Consider the following 14,415-nt stretch of genomic DNA (forward strand, 5'->3'; position numbering starts at 1 on the left):
AAACTCTGGAAAAGGCCCCGTTTATCCTGTCAAAAATTAGGAGAACATCCACAAAAGTTATACACCGGGGAGTTTAAAATGTAGGGGTGAATTTCCTGGCCACTCGCCGGTGCGTTTCATAGAATCATAGAATTCCTACTGTGTAAAAGGAGGCCATTCGGCCCATTGTGTTTGCACCAAAACTCTTGTGTTGAACTGAACTTGATTCATGTTTCAAGTTTCATTCATTCGTCCGAGTTAACATTTTCCTGATTCTTTTTTCTTAATTTACTTTTCATTAGGATTGCTTTATTTTGGCTTTTGGGAAAGCAGAGGGAAGTACTGTAAAATCATTCCTCAGATAATATTTATATTGTTCAACCAGCATTAAATCATTGAATACGGATAGTATTCTGATGACTGTGCTTGATAACCCATATCTATTCTTAAAAGCTCTCCATATAGTTGCTCTTAATCTTTGCCTGATTTCCAGCTATTTTGTTTAATGCAGTGTGATATACTGAGCATGTCTAAATGTTTGTCTAAACGATGTGCATGCATTGGCGGAATGGAACAGAGAGTGAAAGGTAGAGAGAATAAATGGGATGGCCGATGATTCCATTTAGTTTAAGTACTGTAAATACATCTTAAATAATTCATACAGACAACATTAAGAACTTATGAAATATTCAACCAGTAAGTTCGAGCTTTGCCAAGGGGGGCCTGTATATTCAACAAAAATAAGAGAGGGATCAGTCAGACACAATAAATAGTTTGTTTTCACAACCTAGAATAATTCGCTGATTTTTATTTGATCAGTTCTTCACAAGTTTGAAATGGGAACCACTTGTTTATCTGAGTCTGGAGCAGATGTGCCATTATTTCTTTGTTTTTGGATTCCCCGTCCATATGTTTTGACCTTGGGCCTTGGATTTTTTTTTAATAAACTGAAGTACACAGATGTTCTAAAGAACAAAGAGGAACAAAGAACAATACAGCACAGGAACAGGCCCTTCAGCCCTCCAAGCCCGCGCCAATCAAGATGCCTGCCTAAACTAAAACCGTATGCACTTACGGAGTCCATATCTTTCCATTCTCATCCTATTCATGTATTCGTCTAGATGCCCCTTAAAAGCTGCTATCGTACCTGCTCCTATCACCTTCCTGGGCAGCGTGTTCCAGACATTCACCACGCTCTGTAAAAAAAAACTTGCCTCGCACATCTACTCTAAACTTTTCCCACGCACCTTAAACCTATGTCCCCTAATACTTGACTTTTCTACTCTACGAAAGAGCATCTGACTATCTGCTCTGTCCATGCCGACACGTAACAAAGTCAAATCATTTACAGAGGAGTCACATACGATCAAGTCCAATTGAATTTTAGCAAAGCTATATACTTCATTAGGCAATAACCCAAACATTGCGAACTTTCTGGTACAAACATAAATGATGTAGCGTTCAGATAGAAAATAATGGGCCATAACCTCCAACTAGCTTCGCAAAACTATGGCCTGCTGGAGTTACAAGACTTTGTGTACTTACGTACTCTTGATAACTACACGGAAACCTCTGATGGTCAGAGCTGCTTGGGGCCTGTATCGAGCCCCCACCAAGCCCAGGGCAGTCCAGCTCTGGCAGATTCAGGGAGACCACACTCCTGTTTTTGCTGCGCTAGCTGCCGGAAAGCAGGTAGATGTAAGAGGCCCAGTGAAATTGACAGCTCAAGGAAAAGGAAAGTGTCCAAGTGGATGGGATTTGGGAGATCAGGGGAGGGGGGATGATAGGGGAGGTTGGGGGTCATGGAGGTGAAGGAGGATCAGCAGTCAGAGGTGGGAGCATAGGAATTTGGGGAGGGGAGGGAGGCAGGAGGTGGAGGGGATCAGATTGGGTGGTCCAGCCAGTTGAGAGGGGTCAGGTCTGATTGGAGAATCGAATTGGATGGGAATCAGCCAGTTTGGGGTTCTGGTTAGGGGGATGTCCGGTCAGATCGGGGATGAGTGTCGGGTCTGTGGGGTGAGAGGTTCCCTTGCAGGTGGGATCGGGGATGGGAAGAATGCTATGGTGGGGGGAGGGGGGGGGGTATGGGGGGGGGGGGGGGGTTGACGCAATATGACATATGACGTGAGGGGTGATTCGTCCGAAAGACATGCTGGTTAGGTGCATTGGCCATGCTAAAATTCTCCCTCAGTGTTGCCGAACAGGCACTGGAGTGTGACAACCAGGGGATTTTCACAGTGACTTAATTGCAGTGTTAATATAAGCCTACTTGTGAGACATATAAATAAATAGATAGATCTATATATATATTATATATAGAAATGTATAGATTTATTTGAGGTGGGGTCAAGCGTGTGAGGAGTGTCCCATGGGAGGATATATCCGGCCATTTAAAATAGTTACACAGAAGTTAGAAGATTTATTTCTTCTAGCCTTTTCTGAGTAATTATTAGCATAACACTGGGACAGGCTCCAGGACAATCACTAATTGCAAGTTAGTGATTCTAATCACTTTGTCGGATGTTTCCCAGCGCACGGCAATTGTCCAACATAAGTTAGTGCTTCTGGACAATTACCATGCACATGCTTACCGAGGAATGTCCGGGAGGGATTCCCCAGCACAATAATTTTCTGTTTTTGTTTCACATTCCAGCATCCGCAGTATTTTGCCTTTATATTTCATACTATATATTTGTCACATGGGTTTTAGAGCAATACAGTATTGATTTTTTCCCCTACATTTAAGGAAAAAAGGCTGAACAGTCTTTATTATACTCACTGGTAACATTCTTATGTGAGGCCATTATTCCTGGCTTCAATACCCACTCAGAAACCTGAAATCACTCCAGTGCAGCAATGAGAGAATGCTGCAGCATTCGAGATTAGGATTTGGGTTTGTGTGCATATGGGGCCTTTTATCCCCTAAAAGTGAGTTTGAGATCCCAATATCATCTGACCATTCCCAGATTTCACCCGGATGTTTTTAAGGCGAGCGGTAAACCTCCATGTAACTGCCGAGGAATGCAATCAAAAACTCCAAGAAGACCATAAGGAATAGAAACAGGAGTAGGCCATTCGGCCCCTCAAGCCTGCTCTATCAGTCAATAGGATCATGGCGGAGTCATTAAGTTCTGCTTTAAACAAGGATTCTGTCTTCAATAGCCAGTACACAGGTTTCCCAAACTATCAGCAACTCACCAGTATCACCAAGGTGAAAGCGCAGCCAAGAGTGCTGAAAGGCTTGGAAATCTTTGGTCAGTGACATTGAAGAGCTCCAGCCATAGCCAGGTGAGAGGCTGCTGGTCACAGCACTCCTTCTCAAAGTGTACTTTCAGTGCTTTTGACACCTTGGAAGCCATTTCACCAATCTTGCACCTCACTCATCATCAGTTCCATTTCCGGCGCAAGTCACACTGGTTTTCTCGCCCAAAATGACATTTAGTAATTTTTTGGGAAAATTCCACCCCAATTGTCCATCCATCCCAACTATCTTCTTCACTATTGTCTACACTTTCAAATTCCATATCATCTGCAAATGTTGAAATGTGTCAAGGCCAAGTCATAAGTTTATGAATCACAGAACAAGCTTCCCCACAACTGGCTTTAAAATAGTTGATGTGTAATTGTCAGGTTTAACCTGTTCCCCTTTTTTGAACAAAGGTGACCATTTGCATTCATTTAGTCCTCTTGCTTCACCCCTGTATCCGAGGAGAATCAAAAGATGCAATTACTGTCCTTACTGTCTTCAGCAACCTACAATGCAATCCCATTCGTACATGGGTGACTTACCACATATATTAATGCTATAGGAAATGCGTTCAACCGCTTGCATTGTTACGATCCCAGCTGATGTTAATACTGCGCAAGTCAGGAGTGAAACCTGGCTTGATAGATTCTAGCTGATTTTTTTAAGAAACTGTGGAGGAACTTGCTGAACAAATTCACAGGAGTTTGTTGATGAATGTTTAACCCAAAGAACCAAATATTTATTAAACAAGGAAAAAAAAGAACTATATTACACCAATAAAGAGATTAGAAAGATCATAATATGAACACAAGATCATTCCAACAGTCACCATTCCTTCACTCCCACAATATCTTTACAGGCACATATAAATTCAGGAAGATAAAACAATTTTCAGTATTTGTCTTATACTCTAATACTCAGGGTAGGTATGAGGTACTTGTGAATTAATAGATCTGTGGTCAGGTATGAGGTACTTGTGAATTAATAGATCTGTGGTCAGATACACTGCACTCCAAAGTAAATGACAAATGCAACCAAAGTAGATTCCATGAATTTCTCTAAAAACCCATGCCGTCATTTCTCATATTACCAGACATCTTTGTTTCACGTGAGGGTTTCCAAGCTCCACTTTATCAGAGAATCCCTACAGTGAAGAAGGAGGTCATTCGGTTCATCAAGTCTGCATTGACTCTCTGACAGAGTACCTTACTCAGGCCTTTTCCCCACCCTATTCCCGTAACCCCATACATTTACCATGGCTAATCAATCTAACCTACAGATCTTGGGGCACCAAGGGGCAATTTAGCATGGTCAATCCACCTAACCTGCACATGTTTGGTCTGTGGAAGGAAACAGGAGAACCCAGAGGAAACCCACACTGATACGGGGAGAATGTGCATTTGAAGAAGTCGCCTTGGTATTCTCTCCAAATGTTGCATCCAATGGCCCACTTTACAGGATTTCTATGTCACCTTCCTAGATTTCTTTCCCTTGGATCTCTAAGCACACCTGAACTCCACTTTCCAAGCACAATTTCAGATCCTTGGTCATGCAAAGCTGAACACCGAAGCTCCAAAAAGCCTGCAGTAACAAGCCAACAACATACGGCTGCCTGTTCAAATCTTCAGGGCTTCTCTCAAGTGTGCTTCTCCTCATGTCTGCTCTATGCAGCTCTCCCTTTATCTCTGAGCCTATTGCTCCGCTCCCTTCTTTTAACTTGACTTCTAGGACCTCTTTCCGATCCCTGTTTTTGTCCCTGCCTGGAACTTTCTTCTGGGACCTCTCCCCCTCCCATGTCCTGCTTCCTGGGAGACATCCCTCAGTAATGGTGCTCCATCATCAGGTCACCTGACCTGCTTTTCATGCCGCTTGTCTGCATCTGCAGAGGATCAAAACAACTCATGATGTTTTGTTTCTTAAAGACTTGATTAGTTGTAAGTATTCGCATTCCAACCATTATTCATGTAAATTGAGTTTGTGTCTTTATATGCTCTGTTTGTGAACAGAATTCCCACTCACCTGAAGAAGGGGCTTGCAGCTCCGAAAGCTTGTGTGGCTTTTGCTACCAAATAAACCTGTTGGACTTTAACCTGGTGTTGTTAAACTTCTTACTCTGCAGAGGAGCGCAGAACTGGTTCACGGCCTAAAGACAGTAAAAGACACTAACTGCACACATCCGGTCAGTTCCCAGCCAGTGCATATGCAGGAGACCCAAATACCCAATTGTGGGCGGCACGGTAGCACAGTGGGCGGCACGGTAGCACAGTGGGCGGCACGGTAGCACAGTGGTTAGCACTGCTGCTTCACAGCTCCAGGGTCCCGGGTTCGATTCCCGGCTTGGGTCACTGTCTGTGTGGAGTTTGCACATTCTCCTCGTGTCTGCGTGGGTTTCCTCCGGTGCTCCGGTTTCCTCCCACAGTCCAAAGATGTGTGGGTTAGGTTGATTGGCCAGGTTAAAAATTGCCCCTTAGAGTCCTGAGATGCGTAGGTTAGTGGAATTAGCGGGTAAATATGTGGGGGTAGGGCCTGGGTGGGATTGTGGTCGGTGCAGACTCGATGGGCCGAATGGCCTCCTTCTGCACTGTAGGGTTTCTATGATATGATTCTATGATTCCCGAGCAATCTTTTTGGGCCAACCAAATAAACTAAATCAAATTAACAAAGGGATAAATTAAAATGGGCAGCTTCCAAAAGGAAGGGAACCGCCCGAAACAAAGGTGGAAAGGAAACTTAAAACATCAATCAAAATGTGATCAAAGGGGTCAATAATGCACCCCAGTCCCTGCGGTGCTCAGCGGGCACAGAAGGCGGTAACGGTGCCCTTGGACACCGCATGCTTCCTCTCTAGGGACACCTGGCCGCGAATATAGCCGCGGTAGAGGGGCAGACAGTCGTGTCGGACGACCCCCTCGGTCGCCCGCTGCCTGGACCTGTTTATGGCAAGCTTTGCCAGGCCCAGGAGCAGGTTCACAAGGAGGTCCTCCTCCTTCCCCGCCCCCCTCCGCACCGGGTGTCTGTAGATCAGGAGTGTGGGACTGAAGTGCAAACCAAAACATCAACAAAAGGTTTTTGAGGAAACTAAAAAGGGTTCCAGTCTATAACATTGAACGTAGACATGGTCCACGGACTCCACAAGGTTGCAAAAAGGGCAGGTTGCTTGGGAGGTGAATTCCCGACATTTGACTGCTGATTTAAAATTAAGGTAAGTATGTGTCCATTAACAACATCTCCACTCAATAGTTGCATTTCTTTTTCTGTGCAGCAGAAAATACCAAAGTCAAATTGCTACACCAGTTGGAAAATGCACAGATAATTTGGTTTGCATCTTAACAAATACAAAGTAGATGTTCCTATCCCAGTACTGTCCTGGAACACTTTGGGTGGAGCAACCTGGTCTCGCACTCCCCGAGGCTGTTGAATTTTGCCTGTATTCATCCTGTCAGTCGCACAGGTGCATGTATAGGCACATGACACAATGCTTTGCAATCCAAGCGCTAGTGTTCTGTGCACTTCTGGGGATTTAGCAGTAAAATATAAAAGCTAGTTCAGGAGAAACCCTCAGAAAAACAAGTTTGTTATGATGCCGAAATAATTAAACAAAAAAATGCAGTAGGTTCATAATCTCCACCATGTTGGATAGATGCTGTCGATAATAACTTAAGTTTCCTGAGTTACCACATTACCATACAATGACTTTTCTTTTCAGCTTTGCCAATAGCCATTTTCCCCACCTTAAACATTCCCTGAAGCTGTTTTCAGTGCATGACTCGTGGCATTCCACCACTGAAGATATCTCTCAACAACTTTGGAAGCAGCAATGGCATGTCTCGGCACTCTACACCAGCATCCCCCACAACGGCCTCAGTACTCAATGCCGTCAACTGCCAGTTTCCAGATGCAATTTTACAACTCATCCGCTCCATCCTGGACCACAATATCTTCACCTTAAACAACCAGTCCTTCATCCAGACACACGAAACAGCCATGGGGACAAAATTCGCACCTCAATATGCCAACATCTTCATGCACAGGTTCGAACAAGACTTCTTCACCGCACAGGACCTTCAACCGATGCTATACACTAGATACATCGATGACATTTTCTTCCTTTGGAGTCATGGTGAGCAATCACTGAAACAACTATATGATGACATCAACAAGTTCCATCCCGACATCAACAAGTTCCATCCCACCATCAGACTCACCATGGACTACTCTCCGGAATCGGTTGCATTCTTGGACACACGCACCTCCATTAAGGACGGTCACCTCAGCACCTCACTGTACCGCAAGCCCACAGATAACCTCATGATGCTCCACTTCTCCAGCTTCCACCCTAAACACGTAAAAGAAGCCTTCCCCTACGGACAAGCCCTCCGAATACACAGGATCTGCTCGGATGAGGAGGATCGCAACAGACACCTCCAGACGCTGAAAGATGCCCTCATAAGAACAGGATATGGCGCTCGACTCATCAATCAACAGTTCCGACGCGCCACAGCGAAAAACCGCACCGACCTCCTCAGAAGACAAACACGGGACACGGTGGACAGAGTACCCTTCGTCGTCCAGTACTTCCCCGGAGCAGAGAAGCTACGGCATCTCCTCCGGAGCCTTCAACATGTCATTGATGAAGACGAACATCTCGCCAAGGCCATCCCCACACCCCCACATCTTGCCTTCAAACAACCACGCAAACTCAAACAGACCATTGTCCGCAGCAAACTATCCAGCCTTCAGGAGAACAGTGACCACAACACCACACAACCCTGCCACAGCAACCTCTGCAAGACGTGCCGGATCATCGACACAGATGCCATCATCTCACGTGAGAACACCATCTACCAGGTACACGGTACCTACTCTTGCAACCCGGCCAACATTGTCTACCTGATACGCTGCAGGAAAGGATATCACGAGGCATGGTACATTGGGGAAACCATGCAGACGCTACGACAACGGATGAATGAACACCGCTCGACAATCACCAGGCAAGACTGTTCTCTTCCTGTGGGGGAGCACTTCAGCAGTCACGGGCATTCAGCCTTGGATCTTCAGGTAAGCGTTCTCCAAGGCGGCCTTCACGACACACGACAGCGCAGAGTCGCTGAGCAGAAACTGATAGCCAAGTTCCGCACACATGAGGACGGCCTAAACCGGGATGTTGGATTTATGTCACATTATCAGTAACCCCCACAGCTTGCCTCCTGGGCTTGTAGAATCTCACTAGCTGTTCTGTCTGGAGACAATACACATCTCTTTAACCTGTGTTGAATGCTCCCTCCACCCACATTGTCTGTACCTTTAAGACCTGGCTGGTTGTAGAGATTCGCATTCTAATTAGTATTCTGTAACTTGACTTCTGTGTCTGTGCACTGTTTGAGAGCAGATATCCACTCCATCTGACGAAGGAGCAGTGCTCCGAAAGCTTATGGTATTTGCTACCAAATAAACCTGTTGGACTTTAACCTGGTGTTGTGAGACTTCTTACTGTGCTTACCCCAGTCCAACGCCGGCATCTCCACATCAGGTTTAAATGAAGGCAGTCTCCCCTACCCCTCAGTCCCTCTCTCCACCTCCATGATTTGCAACCTCACCATCCATGCACGTGCAGGACCATCAGATGTTCAAGTACTCCACAATGTCCACTCTTTTCATTCTCAGACAGATCTAACCACCTGAAAAGCCACACAGCAAATTTAGAAGCACTTGATGCTGAAGTACAAATGGGGAAAAAATGATTCTTGTTGATTGTTCCTGTGTATTATGTCCATGTTTAGATGCTTTTTGGCTACCAACAAAGGTAAATAAACCCTATAAAGTCATTTTGTCTTCTGATTTTTACACTATGTCCTTTAGTGAGATATCATTTCATCTATGCATTGTTGTATAACAAAATTGTAAACTTGTTTTTATGGTTTCATCGGATGTTGCAGAGAAGAAATGTCTTGATTGGGATTTTTATTTAAACATTAAATTCTCTTGAAATGCTGTATATTTTTATTTTGTTTTAGTATCTATGTCGCTATTGCTCATGATGAAATGATTAACTAAAGCAACAGGAAATCACCAAAACAATCGAAGAATTTAGATCAAATGCAACTATCTTCTTAATTAAAAAGGATAAATGTATCTATCCAGAAAACATAAACTTGCAGAGATTTGGAATCCAAGCATCTAATTTATTTTAAATTTAAGCAAATAAGGATATAGAGAACTGACTTAAATCAATAATCAAAACTAATTCAATCTAATGCCACTAATTAGCTCAGGAAGATGTATATCAAAATACATGACAACAATGTTTTACATCTATTATACATTGTATTCACTACATGAGGCACTATTTCATTGAAAACTTTGGGAAATTTGTTGCTTCTGTACACTGCAGAGCCTTTAGTACCAGTAATGAATGAACATGAAGCTATATTAGGAATATTTGGTGTCCAGGAATCACATTTTGTTTGTCAGATACTAACTCACCCTAAATCCCATATAGTAGAAGTGATTAGTTTTTCCTCTGAAAGTCCTAATAAAGGTGCATTAAAGTCTGTAAACTTTATTAAGGTTTATGAACCCTCATGAGCTTTTAGTAACAACATTTGTCTCAGCCATCGATCCATTTTTAAATGGGGATTAATGGGTAAAATAAGTTAATAAAACAGGTAAAATTATAATAGAAGAATAGAAAATTATGTAAATCCTGTCGATTAGAATGTGTCTACAGTATTGCACTTTTTTATGTGAACCCTTTCCAGTTTTCAAAGTTAAACCTTTTTTTTGTTGGAAATACCACTTATTTTGCATTGTTTCTTACAGATAAATGATGGTTTGATTGCATATAAACACACGCACACTGACAGCATAGGCTGGAGTGCTGAAGACTTGTTTCAGTTTATAGTGTCTTCACCACCAGCCTCTTTGGAACCTCAAGAGTTTCATGTCACCATCTCCTATGAGAATAGTGGGCGATCCAGTTGTCTACTTGCAAATACAGGTGAGATATTCAAAGTACATCTCTAGTGTAGAAAAATATTAGAGCCTGCCAAATGTTATCCGTATGACCTTCTTTAGCGCTTTAAAAAAATTTAGTCCTGAATTTCCTCACGCAAACAAGATTCTGCGACACCTCAACTGAAGCTATGATAAAACAACAGCAGAAAGGCTGAGAAAATCCAAGCCAAATTTCTTTTAGCTATTATTAAAATGGCATTTTCATAAGTTGACACAGTGAAGGTGAAATTGGTTTTTCTGTAATCAAAAGTAAAATGGGCTGTTGGTTTATTATCACTAATGCGAGTGGCACGATAGCACAGTGGTTAGCACTGCTGCTTCACAGCTCCAGGGACCTGGGTTCGATTCCCGGCTTGGGTCACTGTCTGTGTGGAGTTTGCACATTCTCCTCGTGTCTGCATGGGTTTCCTCCAGGTGCTCCGGTTTCCTCCCACAGTCCAAAGATGTGCGGGTTAGGTTGATTGGCCATGCTAAAAAATTGCCCCTTAGTGTCCTGAGATGCATAGGTTAGAGGGATTAGCGGCTAAATATGTAGGGATAAGGGGGTAGGGCCTGGGTGGGATTGTGGCCGGTGCAGACTCGATGGGCCAAATGGCCTCTTTCTGCACTGTAGGGTTTCTGTGATTCTATGAATTTTGCGCCACTGCCCAAGACCAATTGCATCCCAAATTCCAGTAATAAGAAACTGTTTTGACAGAGATGCCTTTATGTATTTGATAAACTCTGAGTAGCTTTGATGGCCTGTTTCTCTAGATTGGTATATTTAGAGGTTATTCTTGATTCTGCACTTGTCCAACTACCATTTACAAGCATTTGAACACAACATTTTTCCTCCTGTACCCTTCTGAATTTAAGACTTTTGATCCTCATCTAAATTTTCCATATCAATAGTTGCTGTTCTAAATTGAGAGAGGGTAACGTGCAATGAGACCTGGGTGTTCTTGTGCACCAGTAACTGAAAGTAAGCATGTAGATGCAGCAGATGGTTAAAAAAGTCAAATGGAATGTTGGCCATCATAGTGAGAGGATTCGAGTACAGGAGCAGGGATCTCTTGCTGCAATTATGCAGGGCCTTGGTGAGGCCACACCTGGAATATTGTGTGCAGTTTTGGTCTCCTCATCAGAGGAAGGATGTTCTTGCTGCAGAGGGAGTGCAGCAAACGTTTACCAATCTGATTCCTGGAATGGCAGAACTGACTATGAGGAGAGATTGAGTTGGTTAGGATTATATTCTCTGGAGTTCAGCAAAATGAGGGAGGATCTCATAGAAAGCTATAAAAATTGAACAGGACTAGGCAGGGAGGTGCAGGAAGGATGCTGATGGTGGGGGAGTTCAGAACCCGCGGTCACAATCTGAGGATACTTTTAGGACTGAGAAGGGAAGAATTTTTTTCACCCAGAGAGTGTGGAATTCGTTACCACAGAAAGCAGTTGAGGCCAAAACATTGTCTGTCTTCAAGAAGGAGCACTTGGGGCGAAGGGATCGAAGGATACAGGGGGAAGGTGGGATCAGGCTATTGAGTTGGTTGATCAGCCATGATCATAATGAATGGCAGAGAGGCTTAAAGGGCCAATTGGCCTTTTCCTGCTCCTATTTTCTACGTTTCTCCAATTGCACATCAAGATAAATTTAAGGAAGAAGCTCAGGTTTTACTTAAATGACTTTACAGTTCATTCATCAAGTGGAGCAGAAGAAAATCATAGAATCCCTACAGTGCAGAAAGAGGCCTTTCAGCCCTGCGCTGACAACAATCCCACCCAGGCTTTACACATAACCCCACACATTTACCTTACTAATCCCCCTGACACTAAGGGGCAATTGAGCATGGCCAATCAACCTACCCACACATCTTTGGACTGTGGAAGGAAACCCACGCAGACAAAAGTATTTGTTGAAACTATTCTCTCATTTTATTTGGGGAAATTACGCTCTTACCTAGAATTTCTTGATTGTTTTTTTAAAGAGACTTAACATTTTCGCAGTAATGTGACATTATATAGCCTTCCACCCTCCTACGCTATTGATGATGGAAAATGTCTCAGAGCGACACCATTGAAATCACCTTTTTTTACCTTACTGAGATAACTTTTTATATCATCTAATATCTTTCTGTTGAACAGTTCACAGATAATTCAATTCACAGATCATTCAACTAAACAATGTTCCATTTGTGATTGGAGAATTCGTTACTTCTGTCTCACCTGCCCCTCACCCTGCTGTCTTTTTTCAAATGACCATAAAACTCATTTATCATTCTCAGTTCTGATTAAGTTATACATGAAATGTTAAACATCAATGTCTTTTTTTTTTCCTTTACATAGATTGGCTAACCTGCTGTGCATGTCGGGGTATTTTATGCTTTCATCCTGGATTTCTGTATCATTTCAGCCAATAGCACGGAATGAAATCCTACAATCTGATTGATGTTGCTCCATCATTAACTTTTCTCATTTCATCAAAATCATTACTTGTTTAGATTGTGTATTTTTTTTTAAATGTCGTGGATTCCTAGATCAAAATTTTATCTGAATTCCCATTACTACATTGATTTTCAGTTTATTATTTAGTAGGTGGTAGAAACAGGCAGAATAGATAAATAGAAAAGATGAAAGACTCCAGTGGAATTTGTGTATAGACCTCCAGATTGCAGTAATAAAAAAAAGGCAGGATGCACAAATGTGGAGGTGAGAGAAGCTTGTGAAAAAACAAGAGTGGTTAAAATGGGAGACTTTAATTTTCATATGGACTAGGAGAAGCAGAGCAGCTCAATTCCCAGAAACAATGAGTTTCTTGGGTGTTTTGGAACAATTTTCTGAAATAATTGTGGTTCTCTGATCCATTTTAGACTACTTGCCTGCCATTCCTCTCTCTAGACCCCTGGGGCTTGGTTTTCCATCAGGATTGGGAAGCTGCTGGCAGGACAATATTTTAATATACAGGTCTCTTAATTGGGCTGAGGTTGTTGTGGGGTGTACAATACCATTGGGTAGATCTTAATTAAGTCTTTTTAGTTTTACGCAGGCTACCTGTATGTATTTATTAACTACAGGAACGATGTATGTATATATACAGTAAAGGGTTCAAGCTAGGAGCTGTCTCCAGCTCTGTCTAACACTAGACTGATCTCTAGGTGTGGGTCATGTGTTCTCTTACATCGCAATATAGGCAGTACTGTACTCAGTCCCACATTAATGCTATCTGTGCCAGTCCTTTTTACTACATTGAGCTTGTTAGTGGCATTGGGTGCTGCCAGGATGCTGGGCCTGAGTGTGATTCTTAAAGGCAGATGGCAGCCATTACTGGGCTTGCCATTGCCTTGCAGGAGGCAGGAGATCAGAGGGCAGCAGTCTCATGGTGCAAACTAGTGACCAAATGTTCAATGAAAAGGGATTAAGACTGCTCTGTGTGAATAATTCCTTTTTTCGAAAAGTATTTCTACAGCAGAAGCATCACTTAATTGCTTCCCGCATTGTACCAGACGGCAGAGCACTAATGTGCTCCATATTGTTCGCCTCCCTCAAGCTGTGATATAAAAATGTCTTCTGACTCTCTCCAGCCCATTAACAATTTTTCAATAAGCATAAACCTAAATGCCACCATGTCAATCTGCCCACCCGTCAACCGTGAAAGTAGACGTGCAGTGCTTTCAGTTGGGCCCCTTAATTGGCTAAATTGCCTGCTTGATTATGGGTGGATGTCCTTCCAACACTTGTGTGTGCCCGCTGACCAAAATATCACGCTAATGTGCAATGACTTCGGGGGATGCGTGCCCAATGTCTTACATAGAACAGCACAGAACAGGCCCTTCGGCCCACGATGTTGTGCCGAGCTTTATCTGAAACCAAGATCAAGCTATCCCACTCCCTATCATCCTGGTGTGCTCCATGTGCCTATCCAATAACCACTTAAATGTTCTTAAAGTGTCTGACTCCACTATCACTGCAGGCAGTCCATTCCACACCCCAACCACTCTCTGCGTAAAGAACCTACCTCTGATATCCTTCCTATATCTCCCACCACGAACCCTATAGTTATGCCCCCTTGTAATAGCTCCATCCATCCGAGGAAATAGTCTTTGAACGTTCACTCTATCTATCCCCTTCATCATTTTATAAACCTGTATTAAGTCTCCCCTCCGCCTCCTCCGCTCCAGAGAGAACAGCCCTAGCTCCCT

General features: G+C 43.2%; 1 protein-coding gene across 1 annotated transcript in view; it reads left to right on the forward strand.

Moving 5' to 3' along the window:
* The window catches only part of cspg4ba (chondroitin sulfate proteoglycan 4ba), a 127,254-nt gene that overhangs the window by 98,715 nt on the left and 14,124 nt on the right, over positions 1–14,415 (forward strand). Inside the window, exon 9 of the mRNA XM_078219345.1 lies at positions 10,046–10,223. Coding sequence (XP_078075471.1) covers positions 10,046–10,223 — 178 coding nt within the window. The remainder of the gene's footprint in view (positions 1–10,045; positions 10,224–14,415) is intronic.

The sequence above is a fragment of the Mustelus asterias genome, chromosome 1 (assembly GCF_964213995.1).
Source record: "Mustelus asterias chromosome 1, sMusAst1.hap1.1, whole genome shotgun sequence".
NCBI lineage: Eukaryota > Metazoa > Chordata > Chondrichthyes > Carcharhiniformes > Triakidae > Mustelus > Mustelus asterias.